The following is a 24,491-nucleotide window of genomic DNA, read 5'->3' on the forward strand; positions in this document are numbered from 1 at the left end:
TACTTTTGCAAGAAATGCTGCTAACACGCTTTCATTGTGATTGCATTACTAATTAAGGCGAGGGTGTGTTGTATAAAAACCTGACTCTGACACTGCATTCTACTTTTGCCTCTGATGAAGCTGTAGTTTTAACCACAGCGAAAACGCTTGTTTTAATAATAAAGTGCGTTAAGGTTCAAGTTTTTTTCCGACTTCAGTGTGGCTTTATACGTGCAAGTGGATCTCAATCTCAGTGTTGCAGCTTGTACTGCAAACAGCCTTCACAATAAGGACTTCAACATTTTTTTGGGCTTTACGGTGCTTGTCCGGACTGCTTTTGTGCATCTGTCTTAAGTAAGGTGAAATTTGCTATAGAAAAGTTTTTCACTGTGGTTTTGTGGTTTCCTTGGTTGGAGGTGGTGGTGTGGTGTGGACATCCAGAGTGATTAGTTTATGGTCTGATCTAACCAGTGATGAGTTGACCTCCGGTGTGGAACACCTGTCGCCCATGTTGGTGATGACCATGTCCAATATGTTTTCACCTCTGTTAGGGGAGTTTACCAGCTGATCAAGGGCATTTGAGTTGATAAATTCCAGGAAGCGCTGGACCTGGGAGTTTGTACTTGAGTAGTTTTCCCAGTTAACGGTAGGGTAATTGAAATCACCCAATATCAGGGTGTTCGGTACAACCTTCATGTTTTCCAGTGTTTCCAGAAAGGCAGAGTGGTGGTCCTGGGTCATGGAGGGTGATCTGTAGCAGGCCACAATTTGCATTGCAGATTTGCCTGATGTTAGTTGCATATGGATGATCTTGGAGGTATCATGCTGCGCCACTAACCTAGAGGTGTAGGTATCCTTGATGAATATGGATACACCCCCTCCTTTTGTGTTCGGTCCATGTTCTCTGACCGAAATGTGTGGTATGAGTTGTAGCCTGGTAGTGCTAGGGTGCTCTCTTGAACCAGGTTTCAATTATTGCATAGATGTTGACATTCTCCACACTGAGGAGTGCTTCGAGTACATGCATTTTGAGATTTAAACTCCTGGCATTGAGTAGCATAACCCTCATTTTTTTATTTGTGCTGTTTATGGTGGTGGGTTTGACTTTTGAGCCTTGCCTAAAAAAGGCACTATGAGGGCAGCAAGAGCCTTGGCCAGTATTCGAAAGCCTAGGGGTGACAGGTGCAAGCCGTCTTTTGCAAAGCAACGAGGCTTGTCGAGCATGTTGTCCCAGGCTGACAGACACTGGATCCCCTTTGAATGACACAAGAAGCTTAGCCAATTGTTGAAATTGATCATTTTTTCTTTATACTGCGATATAATTCTTGGTGAGGGCAGGATGCTACTCAGGGTCAGGGTCATACCCGCCTGGGCTACATGATCAGAGAGCTCTTCCATGTCTCTTTTCATGTAGTCCAGGGAGGTACGTCTTAGGTCATTCACACCCACATGAACAATGACAGAGTCATATTTGTACTTGTTCTGGAGTGACCTGAGTGCTTGTGTTATGTGGTGAATTCTGGCTCCCGACAGGCAGCTAACAGTAACCTTCTCCTTGTCCAGCCTAGTGAGTGGGACGTCAGTGTGCCTGACCTTAGAGTCACCTATTACTAGTGTGTTAGGTATGTTATTTCACCTTAAGGGATGTGATTGTGTGGCACACTGATTTTGTGTTTTATGTGTTGTCTGGTTTGTGACGGGAGGTGCAGGTTTTTTTGGGTGTCTGCTTTGGAGGTCTGTGATACTTTTGCAGGCTTTTATTTAGAGCCTTCGAGTATGAATTCATGTATTTATGTGTATTTTTTGCCAGTGCTGGTTTAGTATGTCTATGTGAGGCTTGAAGTGTGGTGCAAGTGTTAATCTTCTCCTCATGACTGCCTTTTCCAGTCTTGGGTGGAGAGAGCTTAGCCTCCAGTTTAGCTATATAATTGCATCTCTCGCATATGTTAATGTTTTGTGATAGGAGGAGACGCTTGTCTGTGTACATGAGGCAGTTGTAACATTGCCTCAGGATACCCAGGTTTACCAGCTGGACTGGAAGGTATACCTGATTTTGCCCTTTTGTCATGCCTGAATAGTAGGGTGAGCTGCTTAGTCGCTTGGTTGGTGAGGGGTGAATAATGAGCCTTGCCCTGCTGGGCAATCAAGTGTTGGGGTATATTAGTGCTTGCTATTAGGTCTGAGCAAGTGCTGGACTGTAGGATGCTTTTTAAGTGCTTAAGTTGAGAGTTAGACTACTTTCAAGGGAAAAACTGAAGAGGAGACTTGGTGGAGCCGGGATAAATTTAGCCCTAGCTAACAGGCGCTGCCCGGACGTGCAAAACCGTGCAAACGTGGTTTTTACAGCAGGGAAATGAAAGAGATAGAAATTAGCCCAAAATGGCTATAAACTACTAACTTCTGAGCTGGAACCACTCCTCCTGGGACAGATGGCTTCTCAAAGCTCCCTCTCTCACAGGTGAAGAGATAAACCTCCCTCTATCCAAGTAAGGTATGGGCAACTCAGAAAATTGTAACACAGCCCTGAATTCTGCACTAGCCTGAAAACTGGACTATACTAGCTTAGAAAGTTGGGAAACAACATATTGTGGCATCATTCCTGGTGAAGGTAGAATGCTGCTCAGTGCTAGGTACATAACACCCTGGGGCACATAGTCCAAGAGCTCCATAATATCTTTCTTCATATAGTCCAGGGAGGTATGTCTCAGGTCATTTATACCCACATGGACTGTGACTGAGTCATACTGGTACTTGTGGTCTAGTGACTTGAGTGCATGGGTGATTTTGTGGATTCGGGCCCCTGATAGACATCTGCCCAAGATTTCTCCTTATTCAGTTTGGTGAGTAGGACATCTGTATCTTTCCCAATAGTGTCTCATATTATTAAAATATTGGATAGTGTGTTGGCTTGCCTTGTGAACTTTGTAGCTGAGACTCCAAAAGGTGTGGCTGTATGTGATGTGTTGTGTTGTATTAGGTGCTGTTTTAGTGGACCCATTAGTCTAATCAGCCTCATATACAAAGCCATGGAAAGACCTATCATGGAACTAATCAATATGGACATTGGAAACCTCCAAACACTTGATCCATCTCAGTTTGGATTAATCAAGGGCAGGTCATGCTTACTCTATCTGGTGGACTTATTTGAAGAGGTCACCAAAGCAATGGATAAAAGTAAAACGGTACACTCCACGTACTTCAACCTGGTAAATGTTTTTGGCACAATCCCTTTTAAAGAAATTGCAAGCTTCCACTTACTGTACTATTGGTCTAATAACTCTGTTTTGCCTTTGACAAGCTCTCCTCTCATTGGCTCTACAACCGAGCTAGTGAAAGACCAGAAATCAGAGCTGTCTGAAGACAAATCAGGATAGCATAGCAGAGACAGTAAACAAGGTTAAAATCGGAGTGCTCTGTCAAAAGCAGAGTGGTTGAGAGGTATGGATGCCAGCAACAATCTGTTTACTATTCCAGAGGACTACAAGTGCAGATGGAAGGAGTACTTCAAGAAGCTTCTGAATGAGCAAAATCCAACAGAACCTGCATTGCCACATGCACAGCCTGTGATGAAAGAGGAAGGAGAACCACCCTAGAAAAAGTACAAAGGGCACTAAGGAAGATGAAATCAGGGAAAGTGTCAGGCTCAGGTGAAATCACTGCAGGTATGACCAAGATGTTGGGGGCTTTAGGGGAGAAATGGCTCATGGGGGTACTCACTGCAGTATGGAGAGAGGGGTATATCCCAAATGACTGGAGAATAAGCATTTTATTGCCAGTGTACAAGAACTGTGGGCAGTATACAGATAACAAACTCCTGTTACACTGCATGAAAGTACCAAAGAGGATGATTGATAAATGAATATGTAGAATAGTAGAAAGTAAAATGGGAAAGAAGCATTTTGGATTCAGATTGGAATGCATTAAAACTTACCTGATGTTTGTACTGAGACAGATAATGGAGAAGAAGCTGAAGATAAAGAAAGAATCCAACTTCAAATTCCTAGATTTGGAACAAGGATAAAGTCCCAAGAAAACTTATTTGGCCAGTCCTACAATGGTTAGATATCAGTCTATCCATCCATTATCTAGCTAGCTATCTATCCATCCATCTATTTATTTATATTTGTTTACTTGGGTAGTACACTGGTCATAAATAACCATTTACAGGTTCAGCCTGCTGAAATATTTCACATAGATGATAAAGTATACAAACAGTAGTAAACAATTTGAAAAAGGTGTTGGATATAGTTACAGATACATATTTCCTTCAAAGTGGCAATGCCAAGTGACAAACATTTGAGACTTGTTGCAGTAAGACAACAGTGTCGTTGTTGTGACTGACAAATTAAACTTTAATTTGGCACTATCTGACATTCTGAAAAAAGGAAAAGGACTTGAGACAGAGGCAGGGGAGATGTTTGTAGATGAGAAAGTGGTAGGACATGGTGGATGAAAAAGTGTAGCGAAGCAAGTACATTTAAATTTGTTGTGAAATAATTTTTTTTGAGTTGCACTCTGAATGTGGAGAAGGAGGATTGTTGTTTCTTTAGGTAAGGGGGATGAATTCCCACAGTTTTGGTGCAAGAATGGAGAAAGAATGGTTGGTGTAATTTAGTCTGGTTTGAGGGGTTGGAGTGAGGGGTAGATTGGAAGAGGTGTTGAAGTTGTAGGAGTCTGTTCTGTAAATAATATGGTGAAAGAAGAAGGAAGGTATCTGGCTGCAGGAGTCTGAAAATGGAAGAGCCTGAGAGTGGTTATACTTTGTATTCCCCTGTGAGCTACTTGGCTTACTGAAGTTGAGGCAGAAGTTCTCATAATTAGAGAGGTTAGTGATAAAATGACACTTTTATTTATGACAGACTGTAGAGTGGAGGAGTTTTTCATAGGGACCGTGACTATGACTGGAAACATTGGCAGAATAAGTACAGGCTATGTACAGGGAACCAATGACTGAAGTATGAGCAGTGTTTGGACTCATGGGGGTGGGTCCTAGATGGAGTGGCCATGCATCAGGGCTCAGCTCTGAGCCAACTGCTGTCCATACTTGTGATGTGCTAAATCAGCAAACTGACTGGAGGGGACAGATCAACAAAACTGTTTTATGTAGACAATGTGACACTACAGGCAAACTCTGAACAGGAACTCCAGCAAATGATAGGAGATTGGAATGCTAAACTGAAGGTAAATAGGATGAAACTGAGCACATACAAGAGTTATTATGACAACAAATGGGGAAATCAGATGAAGCTGAAAACTGAGATAGAAGACAAAATAGTGGAACAGGTTAACAAGTTCGAGTATCTGGGAGCAGTGGTTGAGGAGAAAGGAAGGTTGAATGAGGAGGTCAAAGAGAGAATCAGTGGGGCTGCAGCCAAATGGTATGGAGTGTTATGGGTAGTATATGACAGAAGAATGCCAAAGTAGCTGAAAAGTGAAGTGTACAAAACAGTGGTGTGGTCAGTACTACTCTATGGTACAGAAACCTGGGTAGTGAAGGCAGAGCAGTTGAGGATGCGTGGTGTGATTAAGATAAAATTTCTGAAATGTGGGTAGGATGCACTCTGTAGCATTGTGGGAGGAAATGAAGACATCAGAGCTGAAGCCAAAGTAGGCCCAACTACAGAGGGGGAGAACAGAGGAAAGATAATGGTGGTTTGTCACATGTGCAAGAAGGCATACAATAATTTGGTAAAGAAGATTTGGGTAAGGCAAAAAGAGGAGATAAGGATGCCCAGGCAAGTGAAGGATGGATTGGGTGAAAGAAGACCTATGACAGGTGGGCATGACTGTTCAAGAAGGTAGGAGAGTGGCTCTGAATAAAGAGAAGTGGCGACAGTTAAAGTGCCACCTCAGCCCTATGTAAAAATGTGAAAAAGGAGGTTGATGATGATGATGATGAAGAAGCATGGCATGAGTGAGTACACATACTTTGGGCAGCATATGCGGAAATGCATGCCCATTCCTGCTTGCTATTGTTGTATTTGCTTAATCCTGGGAGGTTAAGTCATAGAAAAAAAAGAAACAAAAACAAAACAAACAACAATGCATATAGTGTGTGTGTGTGTGTGTATGTGTGTATGTGTGTGTGTGTGAGTGTGTGTGTGTGTGTGTGTGTGTGTGTGTGTGTGTGTGTGTGTGTGTGTGTGTGTGTGTGTATATATATATATATATATATACACACACACACACACACACACACACACACTGCACTGTGATATGATAGGGCCTTGTTTTTCTGAACCATCATCCTGCTGTGGCAGAGGAACGTAACCATGTCCTTTTGGTGGCCTAACTGCTTCATTGTCTGCAATAAATCCACAACTCTAATTTGGTTACATTGGGTATTACCTACAACAAATAGAACAAATGGGTCAATTGGAGGAGTCCAGTGACCCAAACAAAAGACTACAGTTTTGGAAGTGACTCTAAAATGGAAGTCTTGACATTAGGGCATGAATAATAATTTATAAACAACATTTAATCTAAGTCAGAAGGCTTTCAGGTACAAACTTTGAGTGATAAATAATAACATTCATGAAAATTAAACATCTGTCATCACAAAATGCAAGCTGGGCATATAATTATACAGGAATATATTTTGCTTCTTTTAAGCACTACCTTATCTACAGTATCTGCTGGCAAAGAACAGAAACAATCTTCACTTTTAAGCTAAATTTGCAGAAGTGACAAAATAAGCACCTAGGATGAACAAAGCATATTTTGGTCAGAAAAAGACAGTTTGCAGGTGTGACTGTTATGAATTGTTCTAGTTAAAATAGTGAAAATTACCAGTGTTTTGGTGCACACCTCCCAGACTCATTGCAGGGATCACCACTACATTACCAGAATGTGGCTCAACATATTTTCCGGAGACACTCATTCCCCTTATTTTATTCCATCCAAACTAAAGTGCATAAAGAGTCACACACTAACCATTCAGTAAAAACTGCAAGAATGACATTTGTGTATATCCCACTGATGCCCACTGTTGAAAGTTTAAGGTATTACACATCAAAGACTCATACTTTATTCCACAGATAGCACAGCTGGACACAATTCCAGAATATTCCAGCTGTTATTAGTCTGTGTTTTAAGGCCTTATTAGGTCTGCAGTAATAACTTTATACTAATATTTAAATTATTTGATTTCTTATTAATATATCTGTGGATATTTTCTGATCCATCCAAAGATATGAATAGACTAGGATATAAACAAAAGATAACAATCTGTGAACTGCCTTAACCAGTTGTTTTTTTTTTAAACATTGGTGATCTTCATTTCACACTCCCTGGAAACTCCATTATTTATCATTTTTACTCTTTTCACCTGACGAGACAGCGAAGATTAAGTCTGCTGTCCAGACTGACAGACTATACCTCAGAAGTGGCACACCCTGACCGTAACTCAATACTATATAAGCATGTTTATTTAACACACTTTAGAAATGCAGCCAGTACCTCTTAGCTGCCTTATATTTCCAAGATGTGTACAATGTGTTGAAATACTGACAATGTTATGAAACATGAAAACAGTGGGACTGCCTTTCTACCTACCGAGGCATGTTCTTTTGGAAAGTGTCATACATGGCCTCAGTCCAATCTCCTACTGACCGCACATGGACAGAAAAATAATCTTCCTCCGGAGCAGAAGTCAGAGTGAAGGGATGCCATTCCAGCTGAGAGATGGAGGGGCAGTTGATGAAGATATACTGCCCAACTTCCATTTTGAACCCCTTCTTCTTCATCTGTATCTCCAAGACCTTTGAAGGGTGGATGACGGTCTGCAAGTTAAAAGGAACATTGGTATAAAGTTGCTCTATCTTAAAATAACAAGTACATAGATGTGCACTGATATTAAACAGTACACACATTTACATTGTTGTTAACTAGTACACATATTATTAATTTTAACTAGTGCACACATTTGTACCTGTATTAACTAGTACATATGCTAACATTAAATAGAACTTGCATTTACATGGATATCACACACCAACAGGCATTCATTTATTCATTCTGAATGTTTGCTTATCATATTTATGTTTGCTGGAAAGGTGAAGTCTTTTGTATCAATCACAGGACCCCCCCCCCGACACAAATACACACACGTGCTATTAATATCACCCACATCTACAAGCAATTTAGAGACTTGTCAACTGATTGTACAGATGGAAAGCATCCCAGGTGGGAACCTCGCCAGAATACCAAGTGGTGTGTGACAGCAACATTAATATTATGCCAGAGTGCTGCTCATAGAAGAAGAGACTTGAAACATAGTAAATATGTATCCTTTTTAACATCACGTAAATTGAACATAATTTATAGATTACCAAATCTTAACACCTTAATTGAAACCTTATTCAGAATAACTTTAAACTTCCCACAACAAGTGCTCATTTTAACTCTTAGAAAACCTTTAATTCAGTACTGCCTAAAGCTGCCCACAATTTCTTGATAATCTCTTCAGCAAATAAAACTAATTTCTTTGGACCGCATTACAGTCAGTAGGCTCATGGATACTTTCAGCCTGGGTTTTACACTTGCCATAGCAGTGACAGTGCTCTGACTAAGGTCTTCAGTGATCTCCTTAAGTCCAGAGCCCAGTGGTATTGTTCAGTACTGGACATCCTAGATTTATCTGTGGTATTTTTACCATTAACCGTGGCTGGTTGGTTGAGCAGTTACAGCCATACTGTGATCTGTCCTGTACATATTTGGAGTGGTTTACATCTTATCTGTCCAGTCATCTTCAGAAGGTTTGTTCTGGTCTTATCTTCATCTTATCACTTAGAATATGGAGTACCATAGGGCTGTGTTAGGTCCATTGTTGTCCATGCTTTATACACCTGTTGGAAGATCTTATTAGGGAGACAGGAACAGCATACCGTAGTTATGCAGATGGCACCCAGATTTAGCATTACATTCCCAGGATGACATGGCTAATTTGTATGTTTCCTTGCTGATGATCTTGACACCATCCACTCTTGACTTTTGTGTAATCGGCTAATATCAAACACCTCCAAAACTGATACAACATCAAAATAACTACTGCAGAGAGCTGGACCTGCATCCTTACAGGCTATGCTAGTGCTTGTTTCCAGTTATGCTTACAGGGGTCTGATACTGGTTTGTTGTTATTTACAGCAGATATGTACATATTACATTTATGATGCTGTAAGTATTTTGGTTACAATATTTTCATTCAATGTTATTTAACATTTGTTTACTGGGAAAAGTTCATTTTCAGCAGAGGCTTGGGGAGAAACACTCCAGATGCATGTCTTTAGAATATAGGAGGAAACTGGAGTACTGGGAGAAAACCCATGCAAATGCAGGAAAGACATGCAGACTCCTCACAGAAGGCACCACAGCTGAGAATCGAATTGGAGAACTTCTTGCTGTGAGGCGGCAATGCTAACCATTGCATCACTCATGTCCTATGTCATTATGTCTTTCGGTCTATCTATGTTCAGTATGTTTTCACGCAGTCATACATAACTCTTTGCTGACTGCTACAAAGCCAAGGTCCACCTTCACTTGGTGGTTCATCATCCCCAAGAAAGCAGTACTCTTCTCCCCCTCCTAACATTTCTTTTTCTGCCTTTAATTTAAAGGTCAGTAACATGTCTCTTAGATGTCTTTTCTTTTATACACATACAGGCACAGATGGGCTTCATGTGAAGTTTATAAAAAACTACAGTACATTCATGTCCACCTTTCTGCGATATATTATAAAGTAGCCATTGACCTTGTGGCCATGTCCAAACTTCTGAAAATCCTCAGTTGAAGTTCTAATTTCTAAATCGACCACACAAACCATTATTTCCAATTAGTGCCTCATTACTCAAGTCATTATTTCCAACTAATGCCCATTACTGTACTTCCCACCCCAGTATGGTTTCAGAAAGGGTTGCAGTACTCTTATGGCCATTCCAACCCTTGGCACCTCTGCCTGCACAGTCATGGACAATGGGATACTTACAAGTGTAATATCTGTTGACCTTAGCAAGATATTCAATTCTGTGTCCCATATCATCCTGTGAGGAGAGGCCAAAGCACATGATATGCGATCCATTACACTAAACTTGTCCTTCAGTTATTTAGCAAATCACTATGTAGGGTTTGTATAAAAACTGAATGGGTGGTGAGGACTGAGGGGCCTCAGCATTATCATGCAGCCTGTTTTCCTTTTACAGTTGATGAGATTGTTTTGCACAAACCCTGGGAAAACATTGCTTAAAATGCTCATTACAGTAATATATGCTTTCTAAACTCATAACAGATGTAAATGAGCTCCAAACTCTAATGCAGTCACAAACATCTGAGAAGGTTTTCAGTGCTCAGATTCCTGATTTAAATAGGCAAATGGTTTACATTTTATAGGATCATCCTTGATTTTGAAAAAGGAGGCATTTTTAGATGGGATTATTGCTAGAAGCAGATCCAGTCATGGAAGGCACTATCGTTCTGGTTCGTTTGCTGCATCATCATTTTCAACAACTGCATCTATGTCTTCAGAGCCTTATGTTTCCTCATTATCTTTAAGTGTTATAGGTAAATATTAGCCTATCAGTCTGCAAATTATTATAAGTTTAGCCAATATCCAGAGGCCAAGATCAAACCCTGTACCTTGTATCTATGAAGCCAAGACCTTAACCATTATGCCAGCCCTCCTTTATACCTGATTATAAAGGGTTCCTATTAGAAGAACGAAAGTACAAAATATCGAATGGCTGTATACGCGAAAATGCCGTTCATTGATCTGTTTTTTGTGAGATCTCGGTACAGTGAAGATCAGGAAATTTGCCCTTTCTTCAGTATAGTGCGATCTCAGAGTTGGTATATATAATTAGTGGGCGGTGTGTGTGTGTAGGGGGCACAGCCGCCCACAGTAAAGGTTTTAAAGTTCGTCATTTTTTACAGCGTTCGATTTTATGAACTTTCGTTCATATAATATTAGACCCACTTATAAACACTCTGCTTGGTCTGTAGTTTTTACACAATCTAAATACGAGACTAGTGGGGAAGAAACAATACCAGCAGCTGCCACAGGGTAGTTCTAACTGGTGATCTTCATGATCTACTGATGATCTGGCTACAATAGACCACCCTTTGTGCTCCGCCAGCAGGAAGAATGGCTCTAAGGTACTGAATCTTTCTAGAAACAAACCATACTTCTCAATCATACTGAATTCCTCAGTATTCACCAATTTTGAGAGCAAAATAATAGGGTGCCATGAATTTCCAAGTGGCCCCTTCAATTCCCAATCTTTTTAAAAATGTTATTTACAGTTTTAAGTTACAGCTGACATCATCATGCATCACCAGCATATCCTGCAACATCATCAACGTGCAGGGGCATGTGTGATGACATCAGCTTTGTGAGGAATCAGGAGTTTCACTTTTAAACTGTAGCGGGTGGTGACATTACATTAGTTGTGTTATAATTGGACTAACTCTATGCCTTTTGGCTAGCATACATGTTTAATGGCCTTCTTTGCATAATTGAAAGGTTGACAGTGGGTCCACGGTGAATTTCCACTGTGGAAATCATATCAAACACATCTGTATGGACTGGTTTCGAATTAGGTCCCAGTGGCACTTAAGATGACTTCTGTAAGCACTGTCAGCATCTGTGATCAGACTGTGTACACAAGTAAATAGGGAACATGATGAGTTAATGCAAATAAGAAAAAGATGGACTCTTTTGTTTTAATGTTTAATGTTCTGATGGTTGTATATTTCTATTGTGATGGGTTATAGTGATCAATGGCTACAGAAGGGCAGTTTCTTTGTACAGGTAGTGTGATTGCGAAACACTGTGTTCCATTTCCGAATATGTCTAAATAACACATTTATTTATTCTACTGCTGCTGCTGCTGCTGCAGAAAAAAAAGCCAAATGATCATTCCTGGTAGCCACTGGTGCTGCTGTGATAATGGGGTCCTTAGCCGGATTTAGCCACTTTCAGAAAGATGAAATGGTGGCCAAACCTTCCTCAACTGGAGAGAGCGATGACATCTTGGAATGGTGACACAGTATCAGTCTTTTATGACCATTCCAGTGACTGACAAAGTCCTGCAGGAGCATATGAATGACTTGAAGACAAAAATGATCATGGAAAGCCCAGGAGGAAATTTTCAGAGCTTTGGCTAAAGTGGACAGTGTGGCTAGTGGCTTTGTCGTTGATCGCTGGTAAAGAAAAGAATGTAAACTTTCCGATAGTTTGTTATAGCTGTTGAACACAAATAAAGTGCATGCAAATGTTAATGCTGTAATACATGTTAGACGTATCTGTATAATGTTTGTTCAAGTAATTTTGGAGGTTTCAATATTAGTACTAAAAAAAAATGATATTATGAGTTAACATTTTGTAATTCAAGAGTAGATCATGCATCATTACAGTTTATGAATATTGTGTGTATCTTTAAAGATTTGCTGTCATCTGGACTGTTTCACAAAGATTTGAGTACTTAGAGTCATTCAAGTGTTTAGACTCTGCTCAGTGTTATTATGAAAGGGTATTTTAAATTGGCAGAGTTTTCCATTCATTCCTATCTTTCATGTATTTTATTGTATGTGCAGACACATGCTAATGAGCTCTCAGCCTTAAACATCACCTCTCAATCTTTTAGAGCAAGAAATCTGGACAAAGCCAAAAATAATGGTGGTATAAAGGCCCAAAATAGGAGAAGATTTTAAATATTGCTCTTGTAAACTCAAATAGTTGCTAGAATAACAGGTTTTGCATTAATGTTTTTTTTTTTCCTGAGGGATATGAAGTCTGAAATTCAAATGTCTGCCATTATTTATTACTATTTTGTGACATCAATCTTCAGGTTGTTATCCCACAATTCCACAGGTGTGGGCGGGGTTATATGGTTGTGTATGTAAGTTTTATGATAATCAGTGCCCAGATTTTAGGCTAGTTGTACCTACTTTTCATGGGCCTTTGTCCAGATTTTTGATGCTTCCAGTTTGAGAGGTATGAAACAAAGGTACTTTCTAAGGCGTTAAAATCTGTCTCTATTTTTGTCCTTAATGAATATGGCTGCTGGATAGACATTTTTAAGTTAGTCTGAAAATGAAAACTACGTTTTCGTGGTATTGAGCTAAAGTGACATTGTATAAAATATATAGTTGGTACTACTATTCTTTCTTACGGCAACTTTGAGTCTGATGCTTCCTTCTTAGATTTTTTTTTTTTTGCGCATTCTGGAAAGCAGATCTTATTCTCATGTTACTGATTAATTTTGTGTCTGTTTCAAGTATTGGCAATAAGTTAAGGATTTCTACCAGCTGTTGAAAAGTTCTGCTATGAAACATACTAGTTTGCTTTTTCCTAAGATACGTAACTCATTTATTTATGCTTTTACAAGTTTGGTGTTGCAAGGTGTTAAAAGTTTGCTTAGTATGAGATGACTGTTTAGGTACAGTGTGTCTCTGAAATAGTGGCAAGTATTATAAAACGTAAAACTTAAATTCCAGAATTGAGAGAGTATGTGATCATAGTGTTATAATGGAAGGGACATAGTGGTGTTTTCATCCAGGAATTGTAATGCTGTGAGCTCAGAGCTGCTCAGTAATGCTAACATATCACTTTTTAGCTGGAGATCCTTCCAAAGAATTCTCCCTCAGGACCCTGCCCAGAAGCATTGCTACATTCACCCAACTGGCCCATGTGTTCTATGGAGATGAGAGCTGGACATTCCCAGAAAATGTGAGAGTCTTATGGCTCATTTGTTACTACCAAGGAAGCCTTATTCACTTATCCTTTCCTCCAGTGGTGAGAGCTGGATGATAGGGAATCGGTAAGATGTGTGTCCTATGGAGAGGCCTACCCTCTCCTCTCTTAGGTTGCTGTCAGACTCCCCATAACCATCTTACTGGGAGAGATAAAGTGTGCATGCTCTCACACACACACACACACACACACACACACACACACACACACACACTCACCTCATGTTCACCAAGTCAGCACTAACACCCTGCACAAAGTGTGTGCCAACATGACCTCTACAGGTGGGTTATGCCAATATCATAGACCTAGCACCCTTGCTGTGGCTTTATGTTGCTCTGTGATGGAAAGAATGGTGAAATTCGTATATGTTTCTTTCAGCCGTAGATTCAGGCTGCATTTTCATATATTCATGACAACCCATGAATACTCATTTTCTGCTTAAACTGAAATCTGTCTACTAGTCCCCAGATTACTATTAGGCAGTCTTAGATATTAAGGCATTATGTAGCAGTATTTCATATAATTATGACCTAGAAAGAGTTTCCCCTGTATTAAGGAATGTCTCTGAAATTTGTTACACTTCTGTCTTACAAATAATTTCATTTTTGATCTGAAATACATCTTCTATCTTCAGTGTACAGCTGTACGGGCTGCCTTAATCCCAGTCTGTGGAACTTTACTCATGCAAACTTTTAAGCACAAGCATATTATAGGAAGCAAATTCATCCAGGGACATATAAGTTATATTTTATCGATGATTTAATTGTGGTTAAAGGAATATAACTGATTTTTATGAGTTTTGTCACTATTTTTATTCAGAATGTGGAAGTTTTAACTTTCTTAGTCAAGTCTTCCAGAGTCAGTACTGATTTTTTTTAATCTTCTCCTAGCTACTAATATGGATGGCATTAAAGTTTCTACTAAAGTGGCTAATCCTTTTTTTTAATCAACAACCTACCACCCATTTAACCTGACTAATACTCTACCTTTGGGGGCATGAGGAGAGCCTCTGTACTGCTCAGTAGTGTATTGTTTCATGAAGAAGTAATTATTATGGTTGACAGATTTTTAAATGAAGGCCATTTTATGCAAGCAATAATGCCCAACAGGGTGTGTATTACTGTGTAAGTAACACCCACCCAGGGGTTATGAGGCCCAATCCCACAGGCGGAGGACCTCTATTCCCCTGGAAGGGCATTATTTACATAGTAACACACACCCTGGATGGCATTATTGCACTTAGAGAATGAATTGTCTATAAAATTGTTGTTTTACTTATTTATATATTTTTTACTGTATTATTTATATATATATATATATATATATATATATATATAAATATATAAATATATATATATTTGATGTAAAATATATCCTCTGCTTAATGTTTCAAAGTTGCTGTAGTATACATACATGGTGTTGGAGAAAGCATTTTACATTAAAATATAACATTTAAAAAATATCCAGATATTTACTTTATTTTTTGTTGTGATTTGTTGCCAGTCATTGGGATTGAAGACACTAAATAATATCATGAATTTGACTTTCAGACTTTATTTCCTTCAAAAAATTCATGCCAACAAAAATTCTGTTATTTAAGCTACTTTGTAATTTATAAGAACAATTAAAATCTCTTCCTAATTTTGAGCTTTTGTTTCCTGTTTATTTCAAGCTTTATCCAGATTTCCTGAGCTAAGAGGTTGAGACATATACAACCCTCTTTACTGCTACTGCTGCCAGCGGTCAATGATCTCACTCTGTCTCACACACACACACACACACACACACACACACACACACACACACACACACACACACACACACACACACACAGACACACAGACACACACACACACTTCAGAAAGTGGAAGTTAACATAAATCCTGTTATTGAAGTAAAATTTTTATAACAGCAATATTTAAAATATGTTCCTATTTTGAGCCTTTGTTCCCCTCTTTATTTTAGGCTTTATCCACATACCTTGAGCCAAGAAGTGGACGTTACAGTAAACTGTTTTATGTAAACAAATTGATGTATGTAATATATATATATATACACACACACACACACACACACACACACACACATATATATATATATATATATATATATATATATATATATATATGTGTGTGTGTGTGTGTGTGTGTGTAAAATGTAAAGTGTTAGTATAATGTATGTTGGGCACAGTGATATAGATTCTTGGCATCCATAGGCTTATACTTTTCTTCATGGGCAGCATAGTGCTGCTGTGAGAGTTCCAGCATGTGGAAAACATAGGCTTACCTTCCCAGATTGTCCTTCACTTTTCTACACTTTTCTTCAGGGGCAGCATAGTGCGGCTGAGAGAGTTCCAGAAGGCGGACAATGCTCTGTAAATGAGTGGAGAGACCGACTGGATTTGGAGATTTTCTGAGGAAACTTCGTCGGCAGAAGAGGGAAATTAAAGGAGAGTTGCCAATCGGGCATTGGACAAGGGCATCAGCCCAACAGTAGCGTTACAGTAAGAGACTAAAGCATTTGTGTTGTAAAAGATAATCAATTCTTGACAGAGAGTACTTTAAAGTCACTCAGTTAATGCTTATTTGTGGCTTAACTGAAATAAATATATCGACTCAAACCTAGATGGTATAAGTCTATTTCTGTTCCGGGGCTTGCTGCTTTAACAATGGCATGCCAGACCAGTTTAGAAATATGCATTCTTAAAGTTTCAAAGTCGACAGTTAATCATTAAAATACTCATACATTTTAAACGTTGACATCAACACCCAGTTTGACATATTGTTCATCAAATTAGTGTCGGTTTGTGCTTTTTCCAGACAAAAGGGTGAATGAGACATCATTTGAAGCAACTACTCTTCAGCTATCACCGAGTTATCTGACAAAGACTTTTGGTGGAATTTTCCAGTTTCCAGCTTGATCACCTGGTGACTTAACAGCTCACGGTAAGCCTTTTTCTGGCACAACATGGATGCAATTAAAGACTTAAGTGCAAAGTGCCCACATGTAGTCAGTATAGATGTTTAGTTATAAAGATGTATGGGATTTTTTAATAAAATGGTATGATGTAAACTGAGTAAAATGCAGATTTTTAAACATAGTAAAGTTGATTTTGCATGTCTTGGTAAGACACTGGTAGGTTTTGATCAGTATGTACAAAAATCAAAATCACTACCTACTGTACACGTGTAAAGTGTAACAGTACCACTACGTTATCCCGTCAGGAATGTGTTGATGTACTTAGGATTATCTGTCAGAAATGTCCGGGGTAACATGCAGTTGCCAAAAACAAAACCAGATGCTTATGTTTTAGTGATGCCAGTAACTAATCCACTGAGAGACATTCAGGAATATAACACACAATATAAGGATTTTCAGGCTCGAATTCTAACTCCTTTATTTGAACAGTATTGTTTTGAATGGTCAGAGGCAGCTAAAGTGGAAGGGAAAACAAGTGACATAGTAGCAAAGGTAAATAAACTGACATAAAGCTGTACAGAACAATTGCAGAAATATGATGCAGAGCTCAGGCAGTACACTAAGGCTACATGTTTTCTTCTAATTTACAAACTGCATTGCAATCTTTGTAGGAAAGAATACAGTAAGGGGAGGATAAAATCACTGCCATAAAAGCACAGTTAAAAATGGCAGAGGATGACATTGGGATGGACAGAAGGTTTAGGGTACAGGCAGTTATGGATAAAGAAAACTGCAACAGAGCAAAAACAAAGTTACTGCCAACAAATCCAGGAATTGCAGGTACAACTTAGAAGCACACACTGCATTAAATCAGAAGACATACATTTAATAAATATATCAACTGATTTATATCAACAGTCTAGGTTTCTACAAGTAATCCCATAGTGGAATGATAAAAAGGAATTTTCTACAACATGGTGGACTTTGAAGAATGGGTTACACATACAGGTAGTACAACTTCATCAGAAACTTTGGAAAAATGTTTCCAAGTTTATATATCAAAATGTTTTTCTAAATACATGCAGGCAAAAAAGTTAGAGGTGTCTACACCTATACAGAGAATGAGGGCAGTTTTGCCAGCATACACTCAGGGACAGCCATTAACTACTATGCTGTTAGACAATTTTAATATTACAATCTCTGACAGATTAATGGAACAGGCAGAACATTTTAAAATGGTTTACCAGATAATGCACAATAAGTCGGATGAGGAAATGGAGGAGGAAGACGTCCAAAAGCAGTTAATCCATAGGTTTCTTGAACTGGTTAAAGAAGTACTAGGCGACATAGTGTATTCATAAGGAAGGGTCTAAAACACTGGAGGAGGTAGTGAGCAGACTAATGAAGGGGCAAAAAAATGAATGTTAAGCAGTGTGCAGTGCAAAACATTTTTTGTATTGAGGAAGATGAGGAAGAGCAGATTGAGTTATATGTAGTTGGGCGATGAAGAGAAAGAAAGTGGAGTGATGCCCAAAAGGAGGGAAGAACAGCATCCGCTCCTCAAGTAGGAAGGGATGGTTCAGGCAGGAAAAGTAAGGAAGTAACCTGTTTGTTCTGAAAGAAGCTAGGACATGTAAAACATGATTGCCATCATTATAAAAATGGAAAAGTAAGCAAATAGTAAAGGTGGTATATCCAGCAGAACAGGATACAGAGGAGAATCAGAATCGTTACTATAATCCCAATAGGAAAAGTGATAGAAAATCACAAACACATGGCAGAGGGAATGTATGCACAGCACAGTATGCAATAAGGGATCTGCCATATAATCTAGAAAGTGAAACGTCAGAAAATATTTTGAGAGAAATAAATAGAATTGTATATGTTACCAGTGATGATAATGAGGAACAAGTGAAAGCAGAGACAGTTCATTTGGTGCATTCAACAAAATGTTTGATGTCAGACCCACCCTCGGGAGGGACAGAATAGGGGTATCCCCCCCACCCACATCACTCAGTTTCTTTTACTCTGGGTGGTGATAGAGGAACAGTGGTCACCCTATGGGTAGAGGGGATACCATGGCAAAATGTTCTGGTAGATACTGCAGCAGCAGTCTCAGTAACAAATAGAAGATTGAAAATAAATCATCAAAACAAATAGTTATTTTGGGATTCAATGGCAACTCTGTAGTAGCTGTTAGTAGTCAACCAGTTGACATCAGATTTGAAGAGGACGGAGAACTGCTCAAGGCAACCATTTTGTTGCATCCTAGCTGTGGTGTGACTATTTTAGGAATGGATATATTATTAAAGCTGGGAATAGTGATAGATTTCTCAGACAGCATTCTGTGTACGGTAATAGAAGCAGATCAAGTAGACAAAAAGGAAAGAATTGAGGTGAAAATGTCAGATGAGCAAAATGAAATGTGGGAAAAATTGGAAAACACTTTATGGGCAAAATCCAAAACAGACTGTGGTAAACTAAAGGAGGCAATAGTGGCAGGTAGGCCAAATGATTTTATTCTGCCTTTTCAAAAACAGTACCCAATTCCAACAGAGGCTCAAAATGACATGAGGAAGTGCATTCAAGAATGGGAACAGGTAGGCATTATTAAAAAGGGACATCGCTCAACAAAGTCTCCTATATGGCCAGTGTTGAAAAGGATGGTAGCTGCAGACGGGTCCTAGATCTTAGGAAGGTAAATGATTGCACAATCCCAAGGTCCTATCTAGTACCTGGGGTTCCAGAGTTGTCAGCAAGAATTAAACCCACTGGTAAATGGTTTTCAGTTATTGATTTGGCAGATGGATTTTTCGCTGTTCCATTTCAGGAAAAGGAATGGCAAAATTTTACATTCACTTTTGAAAATCAACAGTATGTGATGACATGGTTACCTTGAGGATTTCAAAATAGCCCGGTCATTTTTCATCAAATCCTGGGATGGGTGTTGCAAAAAATGAAGATGCCAGATAATTCATTACACTGATGACATTTTAATACAGTTGGAAAGAGCTGAGGAGCATTACAGACATTTAAAGTAGGTGTTATGGGCATTACAAGAGGCAGGGTTCAAAGTAAACAAATCAAAAATACAGTCCTTGAGGCAAGAAGTAACATTTTGGGGACTATAATAAGACCTACAGGCAGAACGCCTTGTAAAGAGAGGGTAAAAGGAATAATAGGCTTACCAATGCCTTTAAAGGTGGCAGATTTACACAAATTTATGGGAATCATAAATTTATAACAGAGAATTTATTGATTATTATGCAGCAGTGGCAGCACCACTGTACAGGATGTTAATGGAACAAAAACATTTCCATAATGTTGCAGTGTGGTCCATAGAAGAAGATGCTTTCAAAATGTTAAAGAAAAAAATTAGCACAGGCTGCGGAGATGATAGCTCCAAATAGCAAGGTTACTTTCTTCTTGCAAGTAGTGGCAGGTCCTGAAACCATATCTGTAGTTTTACTACTGGTGTGGCCATTAGGAAAGTCTCTGGGAAAGGAGCAAAATATAAGATCAGTTGCATTTTATACTGGGAAACTCACACAAGTAGAAAGGGGATATCATCCCTGAATACAACAACTGCTGGCAATTAACTGGGGAATTAAGCAGACTGAATATCTGGCAATGATTTCAAATGTGATAGTTCAAACCCCACATCAGTCAGTTAAAACTTTATTGTATATGACAGAAATGGAAAAAAATAACGGAAGAGGTGAGTCAAATGGTATTCTCAAAAATGTCTGACAACACTTAATATGGAAAAGATTCGCATTGAAGTGGAAAATCTGTCAAAGTCAGCAAATTATGCAGGAAAAGAACATAACTGCATAGAATGCATTGAAAAACCAGATAGGTCTAAACTCAAGTCTGAATTTGATTCCAGACTCACCGTTTATGTGGATAGGACAAGGTTTTGGAAGAATGGAAAATATCATACAGGATTTGCAATTGTAAACCCAAAGAAGGGGCATGGGGAAGTACTAATTAAATTACCAGGTCACATGTCAGCTCAAAGAGCTGAGTTAGAAGCAGTAAAATATGTACTGCAGCACTATAGTTCAGTTAATATTTATAGTGACGGTGCAAATGCAATAAACTCATTAAGGTTACACAGGGCCACATGGGCTAGAAGAGGATTTGTAGATAGGGCAGGAAAACCTTTAAAGCACTCTCAAGTTTTAAAAGACATATGGGATATTATACAAAAACATAATCTATAGGGGTAGCTCAGCACTATAAAAGTAAAAGCACATCAAAAACAAAACAATTTGGGTGCGCAAGATAATGCTTTAGAAGATGCAAAAGCCAAACAAGCAGCAGAAATGGGTTACTCACTATATCTGGAGGAGACAGAGGGTGAACTACAGTTCTCGGAGGTAGCAATAAATAAAAAGGTAGCAGAATACAATGCACTACAGGTAGATTTAGAGTGAGGTACAAAAGAAAAAGGAATTGAAGAAGAATTAAAACAGTGCAAGCTGATAAGTAATGGTACAGGAATGAAGCAATATTATGTATACCCAACGTTAAAGCAAGGAGAGTCACCTTATGTCCCTTGCAGTTTGGCAAAACAGCTTGTAAGGTTCAATCACCAACTTTTGTGAAACATAGGGAAAAGAAAAGCTATGGAAGGTGGTAAAGGAAAAATACTGCCACCCAAATCTAAAAAAAGTTGTGTCAGGTAGCACAGGATGACTACTGATTTGTTTACAAACAAATCCCACAGCAAGAAAACTGCAGATGCATAGAGTTCCAGCAGCAGATGGCCCATGGTATGCCATTCAAATTGATTAAGCAAAACCATTGCCTGTAACCGAGGGAGGTTACAGATACCTGCTGGTTGTAGTAGATGTTTTTTCAAAATGGTTGGAAGCTATTCCAACCAAGACTATAACTGCTAAAGCTACAGCAGAGATGCTTTGGAAAAACATTTTTGTACATTGGGGTTGGCCAAGAGTTACAGAGTCTGACAACGATCCGCAGTTTGTTAGTAAAACGTTAAAGGAGCTACGTGAGGCATTTAGCAAAGGTTTCATGTTCCCTATCACCTACAATCCAATGGGATGGTGGAAAGAATGAATCGCACAATTAAGGAGAGACTAAAGAAAATGTACATGGAAAAGGGAAATAACTGGGTTTATCATTTACCAGCTATTTTGATGGTCATTAGGGGTACTCCAAATAGTAAGAGGGAAATTTTACTACTTGAGGTCATGCAGGGAGATAAATGCCTCTAAGTTTTCTGTATGATCCTGAAGTAAGGATGGAGACACCTTTGTTGTAAGTAGTAAGTGGTGAAGCATCAAAAATGGTTAAAGGACATACTAGAGGCATGTGATAGAATAGCAAGACAGCAAGCTTTTTACCTTGGTCTAAAGTACCCATACAGCCAAAAATGAAAAATTGATGGTAGGGTAAAAGGTTTTAGTGAAGAATTTCAACAGGTCAGGGCCATGGGACAGTAACTGGTAAAGGCCATATGAAGTTGTACAGCAAATAGAGCCATTGGTTTACAAAGTAAAACATGTAAAAATGGGTAAGCCATTTCTGCTGCTTGTTTGACTTTTGCATTTACTAAAGCATTACCCTGAGCATCCACATTGTTTAGTTTTTAATGCACTTTTACTTTTAAAATGCTGAACTGCCGCTGTAGATTGGGTCTATAGTATGTGATTGAAAACCCAAGTCAGCGAAAGCCTGTTTGCCGACCAGTACACAGCAAACTGCCATTTCTGTGAACGAGCACTTCAGCAAATTTTTTCCTAGGGGAAAAATCACTTGGCCAACCAGAAACAACACACTATTTCAAACCTTTCAAAGTGGGGGGCTTCATGCCCTCCAACTAAATATAGCAAATCAGAGATCGTACTACAGTGGGGAAAAGGGCAAATTCAGGATGATGGCCAAGCAATTTTTTTCCCCTAGGAAAAAATTTGCTGAAGTGGCCATTAGCAGAAATGACAGTTTGCTGTGTATTGGTTGGCTAACAGGCATTCGCTCACTTGGGTTTTTGATCACGTAATATAGACCCTGTAGATTATGTTTTTGTATAATGTTTCACATGTCTTTTAAAACTTGAGCGTGCTTTAAAGGTTTTCCTGCACCATCAACAGGGTCTCCTGGATAATAACCTCCATTGGTTTGTCTTACTACTTCTAATCTATTATTTCATACCACTACATGGGAACTATTTGAGTAATTTTTCTCATACCCCCTCACTTACGTCCTTTTGGAGAAGTCTTCAGACCTTCCTCTGCTTCCCAAATCTGTCTCTGCTTCTGCTAATAAACTGGCCTCTAGCAGTTAGTTAGATGGGGGAGACAGATCTAGAGTTGTCTTCCTCCTTGTGTCAGATCTTCCTCCTTATATCAGGTCTTCCTCCACATGTCAGATCCTCCACCTCATATCAGATCTTCTTCCTCATGTTATAGCTTCCTCCTCATGTTATATATTCATCCTCATGTCAGATCCTCCTCCAGGTATCAGATCTTCCTCCACCTCATATCAGATCTTCCTCCACATGTCAGATCCTTCTCTTCATATCAGATCTTCCTCCTCATGTTATATCTTCATCCTCATGTTATATTCTCCTCTCCATGTCAGATCGTCCTCCTCATATCACATCTTCCTCCTAATACCATATGTATGAGTGAGACCCCTACCTTCATATATGAACTCAGGAAGGTTCTTGTAGAAAATCACATGCCCTTTTTCTTCACTTGATCACCTTACTGCACATCTCCTCTCACTTTACTTCTTGTTTATTTGGAGTCTATAGGATACACTCAGTCCACATCCCTCTGGCAGCTGCCCTAGCCCATTTTACTCTCTCCCTGCCTTCATTTCATCTGTTGTGTTTGATTTAAATTGAACAACAACTCAAATAAAGAAATATCAGAGTAGAAAGGGGTCTGCCTATTGAAATGTTGGGACTTCCTGTGCTGAGTCCGAGAATAACAACAACAGCAACAACAAAAAGACCTACATACAGGAGAAGAGTATATATATCAAACATCACTGTTCTCCTTTATAACTTGTTTTTTGCAGGAAGGCGAGTCCCCCTGCATCTCCCTCAGTATGGAGGATGTGGCCACCATGCCCCTAAACTTATATATACCAATACCGACATTGCCATATCTCAGAGAAAATTGAATGTTTTGTGAAATGGCAAACATAAACTTAGTACATATTCAGTCATTCAGTCTCTGCACCCCCGGACTTGGCATTCTGAGTCCTAGCATTTTAAATGGCTACTCAGAGGGGTGAGGTTTCATGCTTCTTTATTGCTATTTGTACTTTACAAAAAGGAGTCTCCCGGCTATGTGTCTGTGCACAATTGCACAGGCCCATGCTACACTTCTTAATTCCTGAATTAATATTTTACAGTAAAGTAATAATGCTCACTAAAAACATCTCACTGTTTAACTTTGAGTATTATATGCTTATAAGTAGGAAAGATGCATAATTATAAGAAGTCAAAAATTCTTACCAGTTAAATATAGTTACCTAGTTATGTCTGAGGATATAGAGTTACTGCTACACATATAATCAATATACAAGCTGTGACGTAATTGTTAGTTTAGATACTTATATAAGTTTAATAATGATCGAATGTATAACTTGCTTGACTGAACAGTCTGTAAACTGTTTGCAACATGTATTGATATTATGATTTTTTTCTGTATTATTGTTTCTGTATGTTGTGTTTGGAGCTTTTCTCCCCGGGCCTCCGCTTAAAATGGACATGTATCCAGTCGGACTATCCCGGTCAACAAATGCAAAATAAATAAATAAATAATAAGATTAAAATTCATATTCTAGTTAATCTCCTAAATAATACCTC

At 39.0% G+C, this 24,491-nt stretch overlaps 1 protein-coding gene across 1 annotated transcript in view; it reads right to left on the reverse strand.

The window, feature by feature from the left end:
- LOC122790046 (NADPH oxidase 1-like) overlaps positions 1-24,491 on the reverse strand; it is a 351,263-nt gene that overhangs the window by 95,601 nt on the left and 231,171 nt on the right. Inside the window, exon 9 of the mRNA XM_044057612.1 lies at positions 7,534-7,760. Within this exon, the coding sequence (XP_043913547.1) occupies positions 7,534-7,760 (227 nt within the window). The remainder of the gene's footprint in view (positions 1-7,533; positions 7,761-24,491) is intronic.

Source organism: Protopterus annectens, chromosome 15.part0 (assembly GCF_019279795.1).
Source record: "Protopterus annectens isolate FY-2018-M chromosome 15.part0, PAN1.0, whole genome shotgun sequence".
NCBI classification, from domain to species: domain Eukaryota; kingdom Metazoa; phylum Chordata; order Ceratodontiformes; family Protopteridae; genus Protopterus; species Protopterus annectens.